A 24,906-nucleotide genomic window follows, 5' to 3' on the forward strand; every position below is an offset into this window, starting at 1 on the left:
GCTACTTGGGAGGCCGAGTCAAGAGAATCGCTTAAGCTCAGGAGTTGGAGATTGCTGTGAGCTGTGATGCCTTGGCCCTGTACCCAGCGTGACAGCCTAAGACTCAGTCTCAAAAAAAACAAACAAAAAGGAAGATGGGTTGCATCACATAAGGGTACTGAAAGTGGAATTGGGGGACATTGGGCAGCTTGAGTAGTCTGACTGTAAAAAGAGAAAGAACAGATGCCATGAGAAGAATGTGGCTAGGAGAAACAGGCACTTAAGGCCTGGGTACCTAGGAGAGGGAATTGGGGTGGTATGAACTGGTAAGGAGATGAGATAGGTTCCTGTGTGATAGGTGGGACCTTGGGACCTTCTGGGAGGCATAGGAGATGGGACTGGACAGGTGACAAGGATCTGGTGGGTGGAGTTTGATTCAAGTTGATTGAAGAGGTGAGACTTGGGGTAGATTCTGGGGAAGGGAATGCTGGGAAAGTTTTATGTTTGGTGTTTTTATTCAGGGGAGGAAGGATTATTAGGAAAGGATGTGGGATTAGATAAATCCAAAGAAGTAGTTAGAAAGGGAAATAGATCTAAGATATTGGGAGGTAAGAGTAATAAAGGGAAAGAACTGTTGCTGGGAAGGACTGAGGAAGCAGTAGCTTAACTCTTTTGTCCCTACTTTCCCCTCTCCCAGAGCAGGGCCTTGCTGCTGTCATGACTGAGGAGTCAGAAGAAACAGTCCTATACATTGAGCACCGTTATGTCTGCTCTGAGTGCAACCAACTCTATGGATCCCTGGAAGAGGTGCTCATGCACCAGAACTCTCACGTGCCCCAGCAGCACTTTGAGCTGGTGGGTGTGGCTGACCCTGGAGTCACTGTGGCCACAGAGGCAACATCGGGCACAGGCCTCTATCAAACCCTAGTACAAGAGAGCCAGTACCAGTGCCTGGAGTGTGGTCAGCTGCTGATGTCACCCAGCCAGCTCCTGGAGCACCAGGAACTACACCTGAAGATGATGGTACCCCAGGAAGCAGTCCCAGCTGAGCCACCACCCAAGGCACCCTCTCTGAGCTCCAGCACCATCCACTATGAGTGCGTGGATTGCAAGGCTCTCTTTGCCAGCCAGGAGCTCTGGCTGAACCACCGGCAGACACATCTCCGGGCCACGCCCACCAAGGCTTCTGCCCCGGTCGTCCTGGGGTCCCCAGTGGTCCTGGGGCCCCCCATGGGACAGACCCGCGTAGCTGTGGAGCACTCATACCGAAAGGCCGAAGAGGGTGGGGAAGGGGCAGCTGTCCCATCTGCAGCTGCCACCACCACTGAGGTGGTGACTGAGGTAGAGCTGCTTCTCTATAAGTGCTCTGAGTGCTCCCAGCTCTTTCAGCTGCCAGCTGACTTTCTGGAGCATCAGGCAACTCATTTCCCTGCTCCTACCCCAGAATCTGAGGAGCCTGCCTTACAGCAAGAAATGCTGACCTCATCACCTGCAGAGGTGCCTGTGTCACAACCTGATCCCTTGCCATCTTCTGACCACAGTTATGAGCTGCGCAATGGTGAAGCCATTGGGCGTGATCGTCGGGGACGCAGGGCCCGGAGGAACAATAGTGGAGAGCCAGGTGGGGCAGCTACGCAGGAGCTTTTTTGTTCAGCCTGTGACCAGCTCTTTCTGTCACCCCACCAACTCCAGCAGCACCTACGGAGTCACCGGGACGGTGTGTTTAAATGCCCCCTGTGCAGTCGTGTCTTCCCTAGCCCTTCTAGTCTGGACCAGCACCTTGGAGACCACAGCAGTGAATCGCATTTCTTGTGTGTAGACTGTGGCCTAGCCTTTGGCACAGAGGCTCTCCTCTTGGCCCACCGGCGAGCCCACACCCCAAATCCTCTGCATTCGTGTCCCTGTGGAAAGACCTTTGTTAATCTCACTAAGTTCCTTTATCACCGGCGTACCCATGGGGTAGGGGGTGTCCCTCTGCCTACAACACCAGTCCCACCAGAAGAACCTGTCATCAGTTTCCCTGAGCCAGCCCCAGCAGAGACTGGAGAGCAAGAGGCCCCTCAGCCCCCTGTGTCCGAGGAGAGCTCAGCAGGGCCCACTGCCCCAGGCACCTACCGCTGCCTTCTTTGCAGCCGTGAATTTGGCAAGGCATTGCAGCTGACCCGGCATCAGCGTTTTGTGCACCGGCTAGAGCGGCGCCATAAGTGTAGCATTTGTGGCAAGATGTTTAAGAAGAAGTCTCATGTACGTAACCACCTGCGCACACACACTGGGGAACGCCCTTTCCCCTGCCCTGACTGCTCCAAGCCCTTCAACTCACCTGCCAACCTGGCCCGCCACCGGCTTACACATACAGGGGAGCGGCCCTACCGATGTGGGGACTGCGGCAAGGCCTTTACACAAAGCTCAACACTGAGGCAGCACCGCCTCGTGCATGCCCAACACTTCCCCTACCGCTGCCAGGAATGTGGGGTGCGTTTTCACCGCCCTTACCGCCTGCTTATGCACCGCTACCACCACACAGGCGAGTACCCCTACAAGTGTCGTGAGTGCCCTCGTTCCTTCTTGCTGCGCCGGCTGCTGGAGGTACACCAGCTTGTGGTTCATGCTGGGCGCCAGCCCCACCGCTGCCCATCCTGTGGGGCTGCCTTTCCCTCCTCATTGCGGCTCTGTGAGCATCGTTGTGCAGCTGCAGCTGCCCAGGCCCCACGGCGCTTTGAGTGTGGTACCTGTGGCAAGAAAGTGGGCTCTGCTGCTCGGCTGCAGGCACATGAGGCAGCTCATGCAGCTGCTGGGCCTGGAGAAGTCCTGGCTAAGGAGCCCCCTGCCCCTCGGGCCCCTCGGGCCACTCGCACACCAGTCACCTCCCCAGCAGCCCTTGGAGGGGTGGCCACAGCAGCCCCTGCCCGGCGCAGGGGCCTGGAATGCAGTGAGTGCAAGAAGCTGTTCAGCACAGAGACGTCGCTGCAGGTGCACCGGCGCATCCACACTGGTGAACGGCCATACCCATGTCCAGACTGTGGTAAAGCTTTCCGTCAGAGTACCCACTTGAAAGACCACAGGCGCCTGCACACTGGTGAGCGGCCCTTTGCCTGTGAAGTATGTGGCAAAGCCTTTGCCATCTCTATGCGCCTGGCAGAACATCGCCGCATTCACACAGGTGAACGGCCCTACTCTTGTCCCGACTGCGGCAAGAGCTACCGCTCCTTCTCCAACCTCTGGAAGCACCGCAAGACTCACCAGCAGCAGCATCAGGCAGCTGTGCGGCAGCAGCTGGCAGAAGCGGAGGCCGCTGTTGGCCTTGCTGTGATGGAGACTGCAGTGGAGACGCTACCCCTGGTGGAGGCCATTGAGATCTACCCTCTGGCTGACACTGAGGGGGTCCAGATCAGTGGCTGACCCTGCCCCATTTCCCTCAGCACCACATGCTCTGTTGCTGAAGGCCTTCGAGAATCCCCTTAAACTCTGTATGGACTGTGCCCTTCCTTTGCTTGTCCCCATCACCATATAAGTTCTGTAATAGGATCTATTGTCCCTTCTGAGGCAGGGATAGTCCGAGGTCTTTGATGTGCATAAAGGTATTCCCCCATCTTCCACCGTTTAGCACTGGTGACCCCCAAAGTGAAACTATTAATAAAGACTAAATTGGACATTTATGAGCTTTTGTCAGGCCCAGCTGTGTGGGGCGGAATTTGAGGAGTCATAAGGCCAGGTACCAGGCCTGATTTCTCATGGCTACATCTCCAGCATCCACAACAGGGCCTAGTGGACAGTAGGAGCTCAGTAAACATTTGCTGGGTTGAAGAGAACGACCTGGCATCTGCAAGCATAGCTTTTAGAGCTGGGTCTTCAAGGGAGGGAGTGTGGCTTTCTTGCCACTAGAGGTCCCCATATCCCTGTTGAAAAGCTCAAAGCTGTTTCTTTTTGGTGGCAGGAACATAGAGCTCAGATTCTTACAACCCTGCTCCAGGTTCCTCGCTTCTGGCCTGATAGGAGCTGTGTCTCCCAAGGCAGGTTTTCTCACTGGGTCCCTGAGGGCAAATGTAGGCATGGTCTCCAGGGCAGCAGAGGGTAGCCCCTTGCGTCAGACCTAGCTGTGAAGTTGGAGATGATTTCTGAATAATCTGTTCCTGGGGATAGGAAGCCTCATAAGAAGAGATGCCTTAAAGGCCCCCTAGAATTGGACTTTGGCTCAGTCAACAGATTTTTGTTGAGGACAGAGGGCTCATTGGGGTGGATTGCCAATGTTTGAAGATCTAGTTAGTCTCAAGTACTTTCCTACATTATTTTGAATAATACACTGATCTTGTGAGGATATTTTGCAGGGAAGAAATCGACAGTCAAAAACATTGAGATGACTTGAGCAAGGTCAAATTCAATCCAATCTGGGCAAAGCTGGAATTTAAGCCACTGTCAGCCTTGCTGTGTTTCATTTGGTTTAGTCACCTGGATGCATTTTTTTTTTTTTTTTGAGAGACAGAGTCTCAGTTTGTCGCCTCTGGGCCATGATGGCACAGCTCATAGCAACCTCCAGCTCTTGGGCTAGGGCGATTCTCTTGCCTCAGCTTCCTGAGTTGCTAGGACTATAGGCACCCGCCACCAGAATGCCCGGCTATTTTTGTTGAAGTTGCCACTGCTGTTTTAGCTGGCCAGGGCTGGGTTCAAACTCGCCACCCTCAGTATATGAGGCCAGCACCCTACACCAAAGATGCTTCCCCTAAATGCATTCTTGTTCACTTTGCTGCCTTTTGCATTCTTGGGGGGGGGGGTAATAAAGATACCCTCTTTACCGCTGAGAGGTAAAAGGGAAGCTATTTATTTTGAAATTTGGGGAAAGGGAGGCCCAAGAAATGCCCACTTGGCCTCTCCACTCTCTTAACTCCTTTTGCAGGTCTTTAGCCCTCTGCAGGCGTCAGGGCTCTAGGACATCATTTGAAAGTCACAGGTTTGACCTGTTGCTTAGATGAGAAGGTGGCTAGAAGCTAGGTCTCCTAACTTTATTACAACATGCTTATTGTATTCCTTTTTTTTATTCCATTTTTTTTAAAAAGAAAAAGGAGTCATTTGATGTCCTAACAACTCCTGAAGAGCAAAACTCTATTAATCAGTTGTTTCTCACCAGGGCATGCTGATCATGGACACCATCTTTTTTCAGTTACTGCATACCCTGCGGAAAAGGACTTGAGCCCTCATAGCCCAGCATGCCAGGTCCCCTAATCCCCCCCAAATCATTCCTGAACTGTCCCTTCTCAAGAAGAGCTGTAACATACTGAAAGTCATTATCAAGTTAAGTGCTTTCAACAGTTGGAATAATTAGGCGGAATTAAGAAAAGGGACAAGAATGGAGGAAAAAACCCTGAGGGTGTTGGTTAACCAGATATTTTCAGAAAGGAATGGCTTTATGATAGGGGTTAGCCATACTTCCCTCATTGTTCTTTTTTGGAGCCTCGAATAAAAGTTCTAGGTCCCTACTCTGAGAAAAGTTTATTTGTGGAAATGTTTATGAACAAGTTCTGGGTATTGCTCAGTATCATCCTGCTGGAGCTTTGGTTCTAGGTTGAACTAAGGTCCTGAAATAGCATGTTAATGCTGATCATTTGGATGCTGGTATTCAAGCTGGATGGTTCCTAAATTTTAATGTGTGTTAGCCAGTTTCCTGAGACTTAAAATCCAGTAAGCCTATCTGGTATGATACCCAGGAATCTGTTGTGTACACATACCAATCCTGATGAAGGTGGGGCTTGCGTTGCCTGTTTTTAGTTGGAATGCAAGTTGCAAGCCAGAGTAGTCAAGGACAGAACACTACTCATCTAGTGCCTAATAGAGTTTTTTGGATTTTTTTTTTCCTGAGAGATGGAGTCTTGCTGCCTGCAGTGGTGTGATCATAGCTCACTGTAGCCCTGAACTCCTGGGCTCAAGCTATCCTGCCTCAGGCTACAACTGAGGGATGGGGGATAGCCTGCACCACTTAGGACTAAAGTTTTGTTTTTTTATTTTTGTAGAGATAGAGTCTTGCTATGTTACCCAGAATGGTCTCAAACTCCTGGCCTCAAGCACTCCCACCTCAGACTCCCAGAGTGGTGGGATTAAGGCATAAACCACTGTGTTAATATGTTCTTAATGAGAAGAATATGAGTAGAAAGCCAGGCACAGAGAGCAGTTAAGCACACCAAGCTTTACGTGGGTGTGGAGTTAAGGCTTCAGGACAAGTGATGAGCTCCACAGCTCTCAGGTGTTCCCATCTGCTTGTCCCTGGATGGCCCAGATCACAAGGAACATTAGAGTTTGGTTTTGACCACACCTCGGAGGCAGTAGGCTTGACTGAATGATGTTCCTCCATGTACTATCCTGGAACTCCATCCCTGCTGACTTGAGAGTTGGAGACTTGATTTTCTTTCAATCTTGCTAAAATGATGTGGTGCTAATACTTTTTATCTTAACTAAATCATCAAACCCATCTCCCACTCTGTTCCTTTTTCCTGTGCCCCCATCCCCACAGAGAATGGAGCAGTGACAAGGAAACCCAGTCATTTCTCAGTGTATTTTCATTGATATCATTTCTGATTTTCAATGATGAGGTCTTATGGGTCAGTCCATGGCCTGGATACCTACAAAGCTGTTGTTCCTGCCAAATTACTTGCTTAAGATAGGCACAATAATTTGAGTAAGAGTTAATGTTGCTTTAAAAAGGAAAGGGGGTGGTGTGTACATTGTACCACCAGAAAATTTCACAATGAACGCTGGGGTTTATTTCAGAATATCATAGGGGTACAAACAAGTGTTGCCATAACCTAGTGTGCACTGTACCTGTTAGGTATGGATTTACCCATTCCTTCTCAACACTGGGTTTAAAGGGTCTTTTTAGTCCTCTGGAGAAGCATCAAGGGATGGAGATGGAGAAGTACTTCCTGGTTTCCTGGCTTTCTCATAGTTCTCATTTACAGGAGATTGTGCTAGAGATGAGTCCTAAGGCTTTGTGGGGGGTTTTTTGAGACAGTTTGTGGCCCTCAGTAGAGTGCCATGGCATCATTTCTCACAGCAACCTTAAACTCTTGGGCTAGAGTGATCCTCTTGCCTCAGTCTCCTGAGTAGCTGGGACTAAAGGTGCATACCACTATGCCCAGCTACTTTTTCTATTTTTAGTAGAGGTGGGATCTTGCTCTTCATTAGTCTCAAACTCCTGAGCTCAAGCAATCCACCTGCCTCAGCTTCCCCGTATGCTAGGATTATAGGCATGAGCCACCACACTTGGCCTTATCCTAAGCAAGTGGTTCTCAACCTATGGGTCATGACCCATAGGAACTGTATTAAAGGCTCGTGGCATTAGGAAGGGTGAACCATTGTCCTAAGCTCTTTAATTACACCATAGTCTTATAATCCCATGAGGTATAGATATTGTTCCTGTTATACAGATGAGGATGCTGAAGGTCACATGTCTATAAAATGGCAGAACAGATTTGAATTCATCCTAAATTCCCAGATTTGATTTTTGATTGTTAAGGAAACTTGTGCAGGCCTCACTTCCATTCACTGGTAGAACAGAAGTATTTAATACCCTATACGTATACCACCCCATACCATAGTACACATATCCCCAACACCATTCCCTGATTTCCTCACCACACTTCCCCATACAGAAAGTCAGGAGACCAAGGGAGAACAGGCATCATTTCTCTATACAGTTTTTAATTTTTTATTTTTTGATGTTTGTTGTTCAGATGAATGACACACTCGTTACAAAAATGGGGCCTTAAAAGAAGCACATTGTACAATGAACAAGCAGATTGGAGTTAAGAACACTGAAACACTAACCCGCTACCACGAGAAGAGACAGGGAGGGGGTATAGGATGGGAAGGAAGGGACTACCAACACAGGGGTCAGAACTGAGAAAGGAGCTAATTTCATGAGAATAGAGGAAAAGCAGGTCTACTCTGAGGCCTACCTTTTTGCCACTTTTTTGTCTCCACTGCCTACTATTTGCCACCCACTCTGAATCCCTTCACCCTCATTCCAACCTGGTCCTTCAAGTGAGTAGGTAAAGTACCCCACACTGGAAAAGACCAAGCCAAGCAGATCTTTCCAATGTAGGGTGGTCACCTTGCCCTAGTGCAGCCCTATATTTGGGAGGTAATGGTGGCAGCAGTGGGTCAAGACAGGCCAGAAGGAGTTGATCAAAGATTAGGCCCTAGCTTTTCCCAAAGATTCCCTGCCCTTTCTCTACCCCACCATGATCCAAAGGCCATCTACGAATTGTCTAGAGGCCCCCAGTCACCCTGCAATTATATAAATAAATAAATACTGAGCCCCTGGGCTAGGGGAACAGGTTAGGGAGGGGCAGGTTAGAGGAAAGGAAAGAGGAGAGAGGGAAGAGAGGCAGAGGGGAGGGGTCACAGACATAGTAAATAGTTGTCTCCATCCCAGCAACACTTCTCTGGATTTTTCTCTCCTTTTTTTTTTTTTTTTGTTTGTTTGTTTAACAATGAGCTAACATCTCAAGGACAAATACTTAAAAATATACATTATTTTTTCTTTTTTTTTCCACCTTCATCATCGTCGTCTTGCTTTGGAGACTGCTGAGGTCAAAGTTCAAACCGCATGAAGGACCTGCGGCTTGGAGTTTTTGTGTATTTTTTTTTAATTTTTATTTTTAAATTTTTTTCACTTTTTTTCCCAACATATAAAAAGGTAGCGGAGTTGTCTGTGGGTTTTTTTTTTTAAATGGTTAAATCTTTGGTTTGTTTCTTTTTTCTCTTGGAGGCCTTTATCTCTCGCACTTGCCTTCCCACTCAGAGACCAGTGGGGGCCCGCGTGTCTCAATCTTGCTCAGTCTGTATCATTCTCTCTCTCACTCAGTTCCCCTACCCTGGGCTAGAGGAAGAGAGGGGCACCCTGGGATTTGGGTAGGTGAGAAAAACTAGTCAGGTCAAGAGGTCACCCCTGACTTATTTAGTCCATCACCCTATCTCCCCAGGGCTTGAAGACCCTCTCTTGGCCTTCCCCAGGGAGGAGATGGGTGGAAAACTCATATCCTTCCCCCTCCTCCTGATCTTATCCCCATCTCCTACAAGGGCTTGGGTTCCGCTATCCCTACCCACCCACCCCCACACATCCCTACTCCACCCCCCAAAAGAGAACAGAGAGAGGTGGTTTAGTTACTGGCATCATTTTTTTTTTTTTTGGCACAATTAAAAGGCCCACCATTAGGGTAGACCTAGTCTCTGTCCCTCCCTTAAGCAGGAGGTCAGGGTTGGGGAGAAGAGAAATTCAGAGGGCTCCCCCTTGCTCCAATCCACTCATCTCTCCTCTCTTTCTAGCCCAGGCCCCTGGCTCCCCACCTCAGGACACCTCACCTAGCCTAGGGCCTGGCCTAGGGCTTCCCTTCTATCCCTTACAGAAAGCTCCCCAGCCCTGCAACTCTCGCTCACACACAGACACACGGACACAGGCGCTGTACAGACCACAAAATAAAAACGATGAGATAGTTTTGTTTCCCGGAGTCGAGACAGGAGACCGGAGTGGAAGGGGCAGAGGGAGGTGGGGGCTATGAATTCCCCCATCACCATCCCAACCCTGGCTCCCTCCAGCCCCCGAGCCCCTTGCCCTGGCTGGCCCCCAGCCAACGATATTTGGTTTCCTTTTTTTAACATTAAAGTTCTATGAGGTATTTGGTGCCTTATCTCGAGTCCTCGGGGGAGAGGGGCCCAGAGGGGAGAACTGGGGCTCACCTGCCCCTCCCTCCCTCCCACCCCCTTCCCAATATTTGGTTTCACAGCTGTAGTTAAAGCTTGGGATTTGGTTATTTTCCCCGCTCCCAGGAATTTTCTTTTTTCTTGCTTTACTTTTCCCAGTTGTGGGGTTGGATGGGGAGGGTCCCCAGCACCCCCTGCTGCATGGGGGGGTCCCTCCACCAATGTCAGGGCATCTGCCCCTTCCCTGCCCCCTGCTTCCTCCTCTTTTCTTTGCCCCACTCCCCCACACTGGGGTGGGGAGAGGTCCCAGGTGGTGGGACTTGATGGGGAGAAAGCAGGATGAAGTGGGTGGTGGTGAGTCCTGGATTTTTTTTCTTTTTTTCTTTTTTTTTTTCCTTTTCTTTCTTTTTTTTTTTTCTTTTTTTCTTTTTTTTGGTCTAGAATCATAGTTTTTGTTTGAGTCATCTCCACCATGCCTTCCATGCTGCCTGTCTTCTCGGAGGGGTTTTTGGTTGTAATTCCTTTCATTTTGCTCTGCTCAAATGTCCTTCCTATCTGGTTGGGAGCCTTTGGCTCCCTCTCCGCCCTTGGGCTGGGGCCCAGGCCCTCTTGCCAATCCCTTCTCTCTTCAGGAAATTAACATGGACAAACTCAGAGGTAGGGTAAGGGCAGGGATTCGGTTCGGCGGAGATGCTTACATTCCGGCGAGGATGGGCCGAGCTGGTGCCAGGCCCCATGGGTGCCAGAGGTCAGGGGGGTGGCTACTCCACCGCTGCTCAGAGAAGGCACCTGGAGGTCCCTGCAACAGCTGAGTCTCTGCTGCCTCCATGGCCCAGCCCAACAGTTTCATTTCCCGGGTGGGAGAAGGGAGACAAGAAAAAAAGAGAACGCTGAGGCCTGGGGCTCCGTCTTGCTCTCCCCAGAGTGTCCAGCAGAAAGTGGAAGCCACCTGGCCCCCTCCCTCTGCTCCTGCCCAGTGCAGCCACTGGGCTCCACTCAGATTTCAATGGCTCGCGTCCTTCACAGCAATACTTTGGTTTGAGGAGAGACACAGAAAGAATGAGATTGAGAGAGATGAGAGGAAAGCAACAGACAAGGGAAGAGAGAGAGAAAGGAGAGAAAGAAGTGGGAGACAGGAAAGAAGAGAACAGAAAAAGAAATCAAAGGAAGAATCAAACCACCCAAAAGTTGTTAGTTTTCCTTTGTCCATTCTTTTTGCTCTTACTCCTTTCTTCTTCCTGTCTTTTTTTTTTTTTTTAAAGCTTTTTCAGTTGATTGGGGGGGCGGGCGGGGAATTTGGGGTTTTTCACCCCTGTCCCTGACACTCTCACTCAGCCCCGCCCACCCGCTTCCATCAGCCCTGGCTGAGGGACAGGCCCTGCCCCAGCCGCCTCCCTCCGGCTTTCCCGAAGACCACGTCCATGAGGTATTTTTGAAGAGAAAGAAGCATCCATCCTTCCATCCACCTTGGGGACCAAGGGCCTGGACCACTGGCGCAGGGGCTTGGCTCCACCTTGCGGCTCCTTCTTATTCTTGAAGAGTCCTCGTCTTCTTTCCCTTTATATATATATATATATATATATATCTATAAATTCTTTCTTTTTCTAGTTTAAATTTATTGTTTGTTTGGTTTTCTGGTTTTGTTTTTTGGTTCAAAACTTCGTTGGCCTCTGCAATAGCAGAAGGATGAGGCGGCTCCCAAGGGCGTCTCTCCTCTGTCCACCGCTGAGACGAATCCAGGGCTGGGCACACACAGGTCCAGCCAAGACTTGTGGAGGTCTCGTGGGAGAGGTCGCCACCACTGTGCCCTCTCAGATGGGGAATACAGGTCATGGCACTGTCCCTGCCACAGGAACCCTGATGGGGACACCATCTTGAGAACCCCCACCACTGGGGTGCGTGAGTGTATGTGCATGTGGGGTGGAGGCATTCAGCAGTATCGGGGGGGGGCACAGGGTGGGAAGAGTGAGGTGAGTTCTCTTTTTGGTTTCTGGTTAATGTCAAAGAACGTGAAGGATCCCACGGATAGGCACTGGAATATGATTTTTTTTTTCAGGGAAACTGACAGACAAGATGGAAAAAAAAGACAACTTGAATGCCCTCACCTCATCCCTCTTGCCTGAAACTCCCACATTTCCATGGGCTGAGGAGGGGGTAGATTCTAGAGCAGAGGAGGGTGAAGAAGGACTCATGAGAGCTACAACTTGGCAAAATGGCCTAGCCCACCCTTTGAGGGAGAAGAGGGGGAGAAACAGGGGATGAAAAGTCATCCCCAGGCCTCCCCCTGAACTCTCCCCTGGCTGGGAGGAGGGAGGAGGTTAAAGCGAGACCCCCTGCCCAGATGGGGAGAGGTAGGGGGCCAGGGAGAGGGGGAACACATGGTAGGGACACATTCTGTTGAGCATAACGCTAAAAATTCTGTACATCCTTTGGATGAAGCTACTGAATATTTGGTGTAAAGTTGTTCAGGCCCTTTCTCTTTCACCTTCTGGAAAAGAACATTTGGCAGGTGGTTCTGAGCCCCAGCCCATCTTCCCTAGGCTGTGCCCTGTCTTCGCTGGCCCAGGGCTGGGGGCTGGAGCCAGGAGGCTGGCATATTTTTTTTTCCTTCTCTAGCCCCCACTGGGGGAGGCAGGGTTTGGGGTTTGCCCCACAGCCAGGGTTCATGGCGTGAGGTCCGACCTACTGGAGACTCCTCCACCCCTGGCTGGGGTTAGTATTTGGTGTCGTAGCAGTGAGGGTGAGCACACTGAGGTCTGGCTCGCAACTGGTTTTTGGTTTGTTTGATTTTGTAGGGGGTTTTTGGTTTGTTTTTGGTTTTCTTTGTTTTCACCTCTGGTTCCTTTGGGGCAGCTGGTTTCTGTTGTGATTATTTTTGGTTTTCTTTTTTGTTGGTTTCTTTACTTTTTTTTTTTTTTTTGGTTGGTTGGGTTGTTTCTGTTTTTTGATCTTTCCTCCCTTGTCACTCCTGCTCCGAGGATACTCTGCATCCCCACCACTAGCCTCCTTGCCTTCTTCCCAGGCGAGGGAGCTAAGTGGGGGTCAGAGAAGTGGGAGGAGAGGCATGGCAGGCCCTCACTCAGGCTTGGACCCTGCCTCGGGTCCTCCTGAGCCTCCAGGGGTCTGTGCTGCTGCCTCACTGCAAGTGGAGGAGGAAGAGGAGGAAGAGGAGGATGAAGAGGATGAGGAGAGGCCAGGAGACTTGCTGGAGATGGAGGCTGCCACGGCTGCAGCCGCTGCAGAGACCAGACCCACTCCAGGTGGGGCACTGAGTAGGGGCAACCCGGCGTGGTTCAAGAAGAGTGGCGAAGTCACCAGGCCAGGGCTCCCTGGGGCCGTGCCAGCTGCCCCCAGCACCAGGTTCCCGCTGCCATCAAGGCTGGTAAGGGGCAGGGTTCCACCAGAGGCCAGGGCTGGTGGGGAGAAAGAGAGGCTGGGCTGGGGGCACGCCGGGCCAGGGGAGACCTTCACCTTCCAGTATGCTGCCCAGAATGCCCCACATCTTCCCATCTGTCCCAATAACCCCCATTAGCACCCCTCACACCTTCCCCAAAGGCGAGATGGGTATGAAGAGGTGAGCGATGCAGTGAGCAAGGGCAGGATGGCATGGCTGGAGCAGCAATGGGGGGGAGCTCAAGGCCCCAAGGGGCAGGGCTGGTGACGATGGGAGTGGCATGAGGCAGCACGCACCTTGGATAGTGGCCAAAGGGTTGTTGCTCATGAGGGCTGGACTCAGCCCGGAGCTCAACCCCACCATTGTGCTTCTGCAAGAGGCAAAGCAGAGGCATTAGCAGGGGCAGAGACTCGCCAGCCAAACTGGGGTACAGTTCCCCACCCTGGAAGCAGAAGCAACCCTACTGTTATTCCCCATAGCCTCCCCGCCTGCACACACTTACCCCGTGCTGGGGTTCAGGCCTGACAAGCCGATAGCCGAGTGGCTGCCTTGAGGGCTGGGATTTGTGCTGTTGGTGGTGGCCGGGGGTGGGGGAGTGACAGAGGGGATGGAATTGAGGGGGGGCACAGCCCCGCCCCCACCCCCACCCCCTCCAGCTGTCCGGCTGGGGTGGAGCGTCCCCACAGCTGAGGATAAGGTAGTAACTGCCAGAGAGAGACAGAGAGATGGGATCTTCAGCTTCCACTCATTCCCCCACCAAGGAACTCAGGGTCAACTGTTTCTCTTCCCAACCCAGCTCACATAGGATTTCCAGTCAGAACAGATCTAGACCTCCCTGCCCTCTCTTCCCAGAGCCATTTCTTTGTGCCTCTGCCATAGTGACAGCAATCACAATAATCAAAGTAAGAGCAGCTGTCACCTACTGAACCTGTGCCCTGTGCCGGATTTGCTGGTACTATGCGAGTCCCACCCTGTACCACTTTCACACAGGCAAGAAACCGGGCACCCAGGAAACAAAGCCCTATGGCTCCCTCTAGAGGCCGGTGAGCAGGGCATAAGGTGCAAGGTTGACAATGGGCACACTAGGAGCCCAGACTGCTGGGGTAGAAGCTCCTGTGCCCGTGGTCGAGTGCTTTAACCCCTTTGACCTTCAGATCTCTGATCTGGAAAATGGGGCTAATAATAGAACCTATCTCATAAAAGGGGTGTGGAACTAAATCAGTCAATATACTTTTTGTTTTTTAAGAGACAGGGTCTCACTGTGACCCAGGACACAGTGCAATGGCTATTCACAGATACCTTCATAGCTCCCTGCAGCCTCCAACTCCTGGGCTCAAGCATCTTCCTACTCAGCCTCCTAATTAGCTGACATTACAGGCTCGTGCCACCAACCAGGCTTATAAGGAGCTTAGAACAGGCTTGGTGCCTGTAGCTCAGTGGTTACAGCGTCTGCTGCATACACTAAGGCTGGCAGGTTTGAACCAGGCCTGGGCCTGCTAAACAACAATGACAACTGCAACAAAAAAAATAGCCGGGCATTGTGGCAGGCACCTGTAGTCCCAGCTACTTGGGAGGCTGAGGCAAGAGGATCGCTTAAGCCCAAGAGTTTGAGGTTGTTGTGAGACTCTACCAAAAGCAACAAAGTGAGACTCTGTCTCAAAAAAAAAAAAAAAGAGCTTAGAACAGTGCCAGGTATGCCCTTAGTACTTTATAAATCTCCAATTATTATTTCTTAACCTGGAGAGCAGCAAAATAGGTGTTTAATGTTATTCTTTTATATTACTCTCATATATATGGTGTTAAATATCCCCAGTCCCAGTAAGAGGAAAAGGGGGACTTTGGGTACAAGAGTACACATATATACATACATTCTTATATGTATATGTTTATGCATATATCTTCTGTGTGAATTATCCATTCAAAATAATTTTTTTTTGAGACAGCCTCAAACTGTTGCCCTGGGTAGAGTGCCATGACATCACAGCTTACAGCCACCTCCAACTCCTGGGTTCAAGAGATTCTCCTGCCTCCATCTCCCAAGTAGCTGGGACTATAGGCACCTGCCACAACGCCCGGCTATTTTTTTTTTTTTTTAGAGATAGAGTCTCACTCTGTTGCCCTTGGTAGAGTGCCGTGGCATCACAGCTCACAGCAACCTCCAGCTCTTGGACTTAGGCGATTTTCTTGCCTCAGCCTCCCAAGTAGCTGGGACTACAGGCGCCCGCCACAACACCTGGCTATTTTTTTGTTACAGTTTGGCTGAGACCGGGTTCAAACCCACCACCCTCGGTATATGGGGCCAGCGCCCTACTCACTGAGCCACAGGCGCTGCCCCGCCCAGCTATGTTTTGGTTGTAGCCATCATTATTGTTTGGCAGGCCCGGGCTGGATTCGAACCTGCCAGCTCAGGTGTTTGTGGCTGGCACCTTAGGCACTTGAGCCACAGGTACTGAGCCAATTTTTTTTTTTTTTAGACAGAGTCTCACTTTGCCTCCCTTACTAGAGTGCTGTGGCATTATAACTCACAGCAACCTCAAACTCTTAGGCTCAAGTGATTCTTTTGCCTCACCCTCCCAAGTAGCTGGGACTACAAGCACCCGCCATAACACTCAGTTATTTTTAGAGATGGGGTCTAGCTCTTGCTCAGGCTGGTCTCGAACTCCTGAGCTCAGGCAATCCACCCACCTTGGCCTCCCAGAGTGCTAGGATTACAGGCATGAGCCACTGTTCTTAGCACATTTACAATAATTTTATAAAAATGGAAGCTTAGGGAGATAAAGCAACTTTTCTTTTTTTTTTTTTTTTTTTTGAGATGGGGTCTTGTTCTGTTGCCTTGGCTAGAGAGCAGTGGCACAATTATAGTTCACTGTAACTTCAAATTCCTTGGCTCAAGCATTTCTCCTGTCTTAGTCTCCTGAGTAGCCAGAATGATAGGTGCATGCCACCACACCATGCTACATTTTTTACTTTTTTGTAGAGATTGGGTGTCAGTGTGATGTTTAGGCTGGTCTCAAATTCTCACTTCAGTTTCCCAAAGTGCTGAGATTATAGGCACCAGCCACCTCATCCAGCCTTAACTTCTGAAATTCACACAGTTCATAAATGACAGAGGCCAGGCCCCAAACCCAAGGGTCTCACCTTTTACCAACCCCGTTTTTCTCATGAAGTTGTGGAACAAATAAAAGCCAAGAGGGATGGGGCCTCCCTCTCCCCCATCCCTTCCTCCTATCCTTCCCATATTCCTCACTCTCTCAGACCCAGCCTTGAGGCCCATGGATGCCAAGAGCCACTTGAGACCTCAGGCTCCAGCCTGTGATGCATCCTCCCAGTATCCCCTCACCATCTTCTGCCCTCCCTGACCTGTTGTGCTCAGACTGCTGGAAGCTTGGGACAATGGTAAGGTCCCCGCGCCCCCTTGGGGTGTGACCTAGAGAGAGAAGAAAGAAGGTATGGTTAGGCCACTATCTCCCAGCAGCCCCATGATGCTCCCTGTGGGTATAACCCCCACTCTTTTACCCCAGGTTGAAGAAAAGAGGGGCTTTGAGTACAATGCTGCATTTGGATTTTTTTGTTTGGATAGGTTTTGTTGTTGTTTTTGAGACAGAGTCTTACTCTGTCACCCTGGGTAAAGTGCTGTGGCCTCATAGCTCATAGCAACCTCAAACTCTTAGGCTCAAGTGATCCTCTTACCTTAACATCCCAATTAGTTGGGATTACAGGCACCTACCACAATTTTCTAGTTTTTCTGTTGCTTATTTGCTAGTTTTTCTATTTTTAGTAGAGATGCGGTCTTACTCTTGCTTAGGCTGGTCTCCAACTCCAAATCATCCTCTAGCCTCAGCCCCCAGAGTGCAGCCACCATGCCCAGTCACAATGCTGCATTTATGTTATTCCATGGGCTTTCTTCACATTTACCCTAGGTTATCTGAGCCACAAGCAGGAAGGAATAACACCAAATGAGAGTGGGTGGTGCCTGTGGCTCAAAGGAGTAGGGCCCTGGCCCCATATGCCAGAGGTGGTAGGTTCAAACCCGGCCCCAGCCAAACAACAACAACAACAACAAGCCAAATGAGAGAGCTCCCCATCTCTCTCTGAGACGACGAAGCAGGCTGCTCTCAGCAGTGCTGCATCCTGTCTGAAACAACGGTGCATCTGAACAACTGTGTTAGTGCTCTTCATGTGCCTGCTAGTGTTGGTTCTGTGAACTAAAAATCCTGTCCTTTTACTGACCTTTTAAGAGTGGAGTTGGCAAGCAATGCAGGAGAAACTGTTCAAAGTGACTCAGGCAAGGAAGGAGCAAGTCTAAAGTATGTGTTGGGGGAGTGGTTAAAGGGGGATTTATGAGGCTAAAGGGACACGGATCTTTGTGTCAGAGTGCTGGGATGTCACATTACTTGACCTTCTGGTACCATTTACCAGCTTCCTGCTCGGCCTCCCTGCCTCCAGTTTCCCCTTTGTATCAGCTCCCAAAGCCTCACTAAATTTAGCCCTAACCTTCTCCAGCTCAAAATTCCTCCTTAGCTCCTCACTGTCCATAGTTCAAGTTCAAGCTCCTCATCTTGAAACTTGGGGTGTCTGCCTCCTGCCTGCTCCCTACCCTCACTTTCACTCATATACATTGCAGCTCCAGCCACACTAAATTGCACTGGAGTTCCTCACATCAGGTTGGGGACACTCAGGCTTCTAGGCCTTTATGTACATTAGTCCCTTTGCCTGGAGGCCTTTCTCCTCTGCTTCACGTGGCTGGCTAACACTCTCTCATCCTTTATGACTCAGCCCAAACAGTCCCTCCTCCTCCGTCCACACCATTGGAGGCAGAGGCTCCTGTCTGTAATGTCACCACCCTTTCCACAAATGGAAATAAAGGGATGGAATAAAAGCTGTCCCAGTTGTGTCTGATACTAAGCCTGTGTGCAGCTGTGGACCTAAGAGTACACCTGTGGGTGTGACAATGTCTCTGCAGAGTAAATAAGCACCTCTTCCTGTCTCCATGTGGTTGTGAGCCTATGTCCCTACATGGACCATGTCCCTTGACATATGTATCCATCCCTGTGTGGCTCTGTCGCTCTGATAACTCTATGGCTGTGTCAGTGTGAATCTGTGGGTGCTTGTATCCCCCAAATCAGACCACAGTTCCCTGGAAATTATGTCTCCCTGTGTGACTGCTCCATATATGTGACAGGCTGTCTCCAAGAGTGATTCCCTGCCTCTGTTCTAGGCTCAGGGACAACTGGGTAGGGTGTGCTTCACACGGGTGACTGGGGAGTTTTGTGCCTTCCCGCCCAGGCTGAGGGCTCTTGGTACCATATGGGGGCTGTAGCTGGCCGGCTTCCCGGGGCTGGGCAGCATGGGGGCTGCGCTGCAGGGGTTGATGCGTTTCTCTTTCTGGCGCCGGTTGCAGAACCAGACGCGGATCACTTCTTTCTCCATGTGCAGCTGCTCGGCGATCAGCAAGATCTCCTCTGAGGTAGGCTTCTGGTTCTGCAGGGCAGAGGGGTCATCAGCACTGGCCCATCCGCCCCCCACCCTCAGGGCCACCAGCAGGGTGCGCGCCTCACCGCTAGAAAACTCTTTTCTAAGGCGAAGCGGACATTTGTTTCGATGCTGGTCCTCTTCTTGCGTCTCCGGCCGGGCAGCCCGTCGAAACCCAGGCTGGGACTGCTCAGCTGGTTGGGGCTGGGCAGGCTTGAGTCCACAGACATAGTCTCTGTGTCCGGGAAGAGACAGCGCATGAGACCGCGCCACCCCGGCCGCAACCAGCAGCCCACCCCCGCGCGGGAGCCCCAGCCTAATCCCACCTGCGTCGTTGAGCCACTTCTCCAGGAGGGGCTTGAGTTTGCACATGTTCTTAAAGCTCAGGTTGAGGGCCTCGAAGCGTGAAATGGTTGTCTGGCTGAAGTCATTGCCGTAGAGCTTGCCCATGGCCAGGCCCACGTCACCCTGGGTCAGAGGGGCGGGGATGGGATGAGATCAGGGCGGGGCCTTCTGGCAAGGGTCACAGGCCACGCCCCATCAGGCCACGCCCTCACTATCCACTCGCCCCGCCCCCACCCCAACCCGGCTGCGTCCTTCTCCCGCCCGCCAGCCAAGTGGTCCCAGACCTGCGTGAAGCCCAGCTTGATGCGGCGTTGCTTGAAGGTGCGGGCGAACTGCTCTAGCTCCTCCAGATCACTGGGCTCCTCGGGGTGAGATGGTGGCTCCAAGCATTTGGGGGGCTGCGGGTGCGAGAGGTGCGGGTCGGGCAGCGTGGGGCGGGTCACGGCCTGGTGGGGTGGGCAGGTGGGTGGGATGCAGGACGGAGGACCAGTTCCAGGGCTCAGCAATGACTGCACAGTTCCCCGCCCTCTCTGGTGTCCAGCCTCTTCTGGCAGACTCCCCTCCACCTGCCCCAGGAGGCCCCTCCATACTCATTGTCGGTCCCTTTAAAGGTTTGACTCTACTGTCCTACATGGGTCCTCTCATTCCCTGGAACTCTTTGCACTGTCCCTTCAAGCCTGCGAACTCCCAGGAGCAGCCACCTTTTTTTTTTGTTTGAGACAGAGTCTCAAGCTGTCGCCCTGGGTAGAGTGTCATGGCGTCAGAGCTCATAGCAACCTTCAACTCCTGGGCTCAAGTGATCCTCTTGCCTTAGTTTTTCTATTTTAGTAGAGACGGGGGTCTCGCTTTTTACTCAGGCTGGTCTCAAACTCGTGAGCTCAAGCAATCCACCGGCCTCGGCTTCCCAGAGTGCTAGGATTACAGGCGTGAGCCAAGCAGCCACCTTCTTTCGCCAAGGGCTGTCTTTCTCTCAAGGGAGCTGGGGGTGGTGGTTTTATTCTCCTCTCGGATCAGGGAGTCAAGGACTGGCTCTTGCCACAGAATTGCTGGGTAGCTCAGGTAAGCTTCTTAACTTTCCCAGGCCTTAATTTCCCCCTCTGCAGGATGGAAACAATCACTGTGCTCTACCTACCCAATGGGGCCATTGAGAGAATAGGGTTAACAAATGAATAGGTTGTCCAAACCCATGACCTTAAAAGGTACACCACCAAGAGTAAGCTTTAATGTAAACTAGGAACTTTGGGGGATAATGAGGTGTCACTGTAGGTTCATTGGTTGTTACACATGTACCACTCTGGTTGGAGATGTTGATAATGGGGGAGGCTGTGCATGAGTGGAAGCAGAAGGTAGGGGACATCTCTTTATCAGATTTGCTGTGAATTTAAAACTATTCTTAAAAAATTATGTCTTGGGCAGTGCCTGTGGCTCAGTGAGTAGGGTGCTGGCCCTATATACTGAGGGTGGCGGGTTTAAACCTGGGCCTGGCCAAATTGCAACAACAACAACAAAAAAATAGCCGGGTGTTGTAACACCATGACACTCTACTGAGGGTGACAAAGTGAGACTCTGTCTCAAAAAAAAAAAAAATTAAGTCTTATGCTGGGTATGGTGGCTCACACCTGTAATCTTAGCACTCTGGGAGGTCAAAGTGGGTGGATTACTTGAGCTCAGGTGTTGGAGACTAGCCTGAGCAAGAGTGAGACCCCATCTCTACTAAAAAACCAGAAAAACTGGCCAGGCAGGCAGCGCCTATGGCTCAGTGAGTAGGGCCTGTTAGGCCCCATATACCAAGGGTAGCAGGCTCAAACCTGGCCCCGGGCAAACTACAACAAAAATTGCCAGGCGTTGTGGTGGGTGCCTGTGATCCCAGCTACTTGGGAGGCTGAGGCAAAAGAATCGCCTAAGCCCAAGAGCTGGAGGTTGCTGTGAGCTATGACGCCACAGCACTGTACTGAGGGTGACAAAGTGAGACTCTGTGTCTTAAAAAAAAAAAAAAGAAAGAAAGAAAGAAAGAAAAACTAGCCAGGTGTTGTGGTGGGCACCTGTAGTCCTAGATACTTTGCGAGGCTGAAGCAAGAAGATTGTTCCAGCCCAAGATTTAGAGGTTGCTGTGAGATATGATGCATGGTACTCTACCCAGGGTAACAGAGTGAGACTTTGTCTCAAAAAAAAAAAAAAAAAAAAAAATTAAGTCTTTAAAAAATGAGTAGATTGCAGATAAAGTAAAAGAAAAAAAAAAGGACAGGGAGAAATATTAGAGGGATTTACAGAAAAGCAACTGCTCTATCTAGAATAATTCCTTTCCCTAAAAATAAAAGATTTGAAGTATGCCCCTGTCTCTGGAAACCTTTCCTGACCCTTCTCTTTCTCCAGACAAGCCCACTGCCCTATCACATGCTCTTTGACACTCTTAAATGAATGTTTCTGGCGTGATCAGCAACTTTTCCACAAGCAGCCCCTCTCCCCAGGCACATAATTTCCAGGGGCAGCACCATATTAGTAACTCATAACCCCCCCCCCCAAAAAAAGATTTGAAGTATGTGATAGATGCAGGGATGTTTGTCACCCAGGTCCTTGATCTGTTATCCAGAACACAAGGGCCAGATATGTTTTAGAATTCAGAAGTGTTCCGGTTTTTAAAAAGCCTACATGGGGGCGGCACCTGTGGCTCAGTGAGTAGGGCGCTGGCCCCATATACTGAAGGTGGCAGGTTCAAACCAAGCCCCAGCCAAATTACAACAACAAATAGCCAGGCATTGTGGCAGGTGCCTGTAGTCCCAGCTACTTGGGAGTCTGAGGCAAGAAAATCGCCTATGCCCAAGAGCTGGAGGTTGCTGTGAGCTGTGACACCATGGCACTCTACCGAGGGTGACAAAATGAAACTCTGTCTCTAAAAAAAAAAAAAGCTTACATAAGGCATATATCATAGATAATGTGACCCACCACACTCCATCAGGGTCAAGGCATTATCCTATAATCAGACACAGTAATGGCTCTGCAGCAGCAGGAATGCTGCACCAAGAGGGATAAAGAAAAGTGTACTGCTTCAGAGCTGGGCAGGTTTTGCAGCCAAATGAGTTCTTATGTGAACAATATAAGAACAACTTGGATTTCAGAGCGTTTTGGATTTCAGAACTGAAGCTAAGACCTGTATTAGTTTCCAAACTTTTGGTCTTTATGAAATAATTTTTTTTTTTTATTGAGACAGAGTCTTCCTTTGTCACCCTCAGTAGAGTGCTGTGATGTCATAGCTCACAACAACCTCAAACTCTTTTTTTTTTTGTTTAGAGTGCTGTGGCATCACAGCTCACAGCAACCTCCTGCTTTTGGGCTCAGGCGATTCTCTTGCCTCACCTCCCGAGTAGTGGGAGTACAGGCGCCCACCACAATGCCCGGCTCTTTTTTGTTGTTGTTGTTGTTGCAGTTTGGCCAGGGCCGGGTTCAAACCCGCCACCCTCGGTATATGGGGCCGGTGCCGTACTCACGAAGCCAGGGACACTGCCCTTTTTTTTTTTTTTTTCCCAGTTTTTGGCCGGGGTCAGGTTTGAACCTACCACCTCTGGTATATGGCTCCTTGAGCCATAGGCGCCGCCCAGCATCCTCAAACTCTTGGGTTCAAGCAATTCTGTTGCCTCAGCCTCCCTAGTAGCTGGGACTACAGGTGCCCACCATGATGCCCGGCTATTTTTTGTTGTTTGTTTAGCAGGCCTGGGCTGGGATCGAACACACCAGCCCCAGAGCATGTAGCCAGCAGCCTAACCACTGAGTTACAGGTGCCCAACCAGTTCATATATTTTTTGAAAGGGATATAAACAAGAATGAGTAGGAAAAAGGTTTGACATTTGTAAAGGATATTGAAAGATTATTATTAAAGTCTAGAACCCAACCAGGAAACTGAAGAAAGTCTTGGGCTCCAGGTGCTGAGGTGGCCTGAAGAGCTGGCACCTTGCCTATCAGGGCCCTTCCTGCCAGTGGCCAAGCTAGCTGCTACTACCACCAAACCACCACATGGACACAGGTTTGGTCTTTCTGGATCTTCTGCTTTGTCAGGATAACCTGGAAATCTTTTCTGGGAATTTAGTTGACAGCTGAATAAAATGCATTTGGGGGCACTGCTTTTGGGTTTTGGTGTAGGAAACAGACAGAAATACCTAACAGACGCCTTGCTCTGAGAACCCTCCAGTTGCAGTACTAGAAGAGACCCAAGGCATTCATAACCTGGAGGTTTATAACCCTCTGAAATTTTGTGTGTTTGTGTACATGTGCATTTGGGGGGATCTAAATCTTTCATCGGATTCTCAGAGGAGTCCATGTGCCTGAAAGGGTTAAGAGACTTTAATCTTGGTTCAACTTCTCTCATGCTACAGAGGAAGGGGCTGACCCAGGAAGGGAGAGTACCTTGCCTAAGGTGCCACAACAAATCACTGGCAGAGTGGAGCTAGGCCTCAGATTCCCCAACTCCTGTCTTAGACCCTATGGCTATAGGGTGAGCCATATGGAAAGGCGACTCTCAGACTCTTACCCCTCTACCTGTCCCTGTCATGAAGCCTAGCCTGACACACTCAGTGGACAATCTCACCTGTGTGGGAAGCCCGGCCCGGGGCTGGGAGGTCAGAAGAGCTCCCTGGGTTTGCTGAGGTAGCTGGAATAGATTTGGTGTCGGTAGCAGGCCTGGGGAGACAAAGGGGGAACACATGAGGTGAATGGGCAAGGGGAAAGTGAGGGACGTTCTGTGGTTGCATCAGGGAGGCCATTCAGGGTGGGAGCCTTACCTGGCTGACTCTGCTGGGCCTGTGGGAGCAGGAACTGAGCAGGTGGCTGGAGGTGGTGGCCTGGCACAAGCACCAGCTGCTGGAGCTGGAGGAGCTGCTGTATGTCCTGGAAGGGAAAGGGATAGACAGAGATATGGCCTGAGTCCTGGCTGGGTTTCTCCCTCTGCATCACCTGAACCCTAAGGAGCTGAAACCAGGAAGCTGTCCCTTGGGCAGTGTGGCCTGGCCAAGGAAGGATGATCAACTCTGTCTGAATGGCATCCCTGAGCTACGGGCACCCAGAAGATTCTCTTGACCGTGGGGTAAACAGAGAGTCTCAAATGGGCATCCCAGGAGGGCTCACTCTTTATTTACTTTTTCTTTCTTGATGAGATATTTGCCTTGTCTTACATTCCGACAGAGCAAATAGACTCATTTAAAAATGTAAACCAGACCAAGTCTTTCTTCCTTTTAAAACACTCCCAAGGCAAATGATACCATGTCTGGAATTAGCTTTAAAATACTCCAGCAAATATTGGGTCCCTAAATTGGTACAACTACTTTGGGAACCTCTTTGGGACTGTTATGGGATGAATTTTGTCCTCTCACCCTCCAAAAAAAAGCTATGTTGGAATCCTAACCCCTAGAACCTCAGTGTGACCCTATTTGGAGAGAGGATCTTTGCAGATGATCAAGTTAAAATAAGGTCATCAGGGTGGGCTCTAATCCAATAAGACTGGTATCTTTATAAAAAGGACAAATTTGGACAGAGGCAGACATGGATAGAGGGAAGAAAATGTGAAGAGACACAGGGAAAAAAAGATGGCCCCCTACAAGCCAAGGAAAGAGGCCTGCAACAGATTCTCCCTCGCAGTCCTTAAAAGCTACCATCTCTGTCAACACCTTGATTTTGGACCTCTAGCTTCCAGAATTGTGAGGCAAACAATTTCTGTTGTTTAAGTTACCCAGTTCATGGTCCTTGTTATGGCAGCTCTGGCAGACTAATGAAGGCACTGTGTACGTACATGGAATATACAACTGCCTTCTAACCTAGCAATTTGGGTATAGCCCACCATAAATATGTACATGGTTTTACCACAAGATGTATACTAGAATGTGACATGGACCATTTGAAACAGCCAACACCTAGCCAGGTGCAGGGGCTAATGCCTGTGATCCCAGCTACTTGGGAGGCTGACGTGGAAGGATCCCTTGAGCTGGGAAGTTCCAGATCAGCCCAGGTAACATAGTGAGACTTCATCTCTAAAAACCTTT

The 24,906-nt window shown here is 50.3% G+C and overlaps 2 protein-coding genes across 4 annotated transcripts in view; one reads left to right on the forward strand and one right to left on the reverse strand.

Annotated features, from left to right (window-relative positions):
- The window catches only part of ZNF574 (zinc finger protein 574), a 6,824-nt gene extending 3,197 nt beyond the window's left edge, over positions 1-3,627 (forward strand). For both annotated transcript variants that reach the window (XM_012811224.2, XM_023518965.1), the window contains exon 2: positions 677-3,627. In XM_012811224.2, coding sequence (XP_012666678.1) covers positions 697-3,378 — 2,682 coding nt within the window. In that variant the 5' untranslated portion in view covers positions 677-696 and the 3' untranslated portion in view covers positions 3,379-3,627. The remainder of the gene's footprint in view (positions 1-676) is intronic.
- An 8,946-nt stretch (positions 3,628-12,573) lies between these two features.
- POU2F2 (POU class 2 homeobox 2) overlaps positions 12,574-24,906 on the reverse strand; it is a 37,066-nt gene continuing 24,733 nt past the window's right edge. Inside the window, exons 6-15 of one of the 2 annotated variants that reach the window (XM_023518995.1) lie at positions 23,653-23,758; positions 23,460-23,551; positions 22,994-22,995; positions 19,165-19,378; positions 18,862-19,003; positions 18,622-18,770; positions 18,368-18,544; positions 16,424-16,490; positions 13,566-13,767; positions 12,574-13,082 (exon numbers count right to left, since the gene is read on the reverse strand). In XM_023518995.1, the coding sequence (XP_023374763.1) occupies positions 13,043-13,082; positions 13,566-13,767; positions 16,424-16,490; positions 18,368-18,544; positions 18,622-18,770; positions 18,862-19,003; positions 19,165-19,378; positions 22,994-22,995; positions 23,460-23,551; positions 23,653-23,758 (1,191 nt within the window). In that variant the 3' untranslated portion in view covers positions 12,574-13,042. The remainder of the gene's footprint in view (positions 13,083-13,565; positions 13,768-16,423; positions 16,491-18,367; positions 18,545-18,621; positions 18,771-18,861; positions 19,004-19,164; positions 19,379-22,993; positions 22,996-23,459; positions 23,552-23,652; positions 23,759-24,906) is intronic. The other variant, XM_003799466.2, reaches the window with a different exon arrangement.

Source organism: Otolemur garnettii, unplaced genomic scaffold, assembly GCF_000181295.1.
Source record: "Otolemur garnettii isolate 467f Iridium unplaced genomic scaffold, OtoGar3 scaffold00152, whole genome shotgun sequence".
In the NCBI taxonomy this organism is placed as follows: domain Eukaryota; kingdom Metazoa; phylum Chordata; class Mammalia; order Primates; family Galagidae; genus Otolemur; species Otolemur garnettii.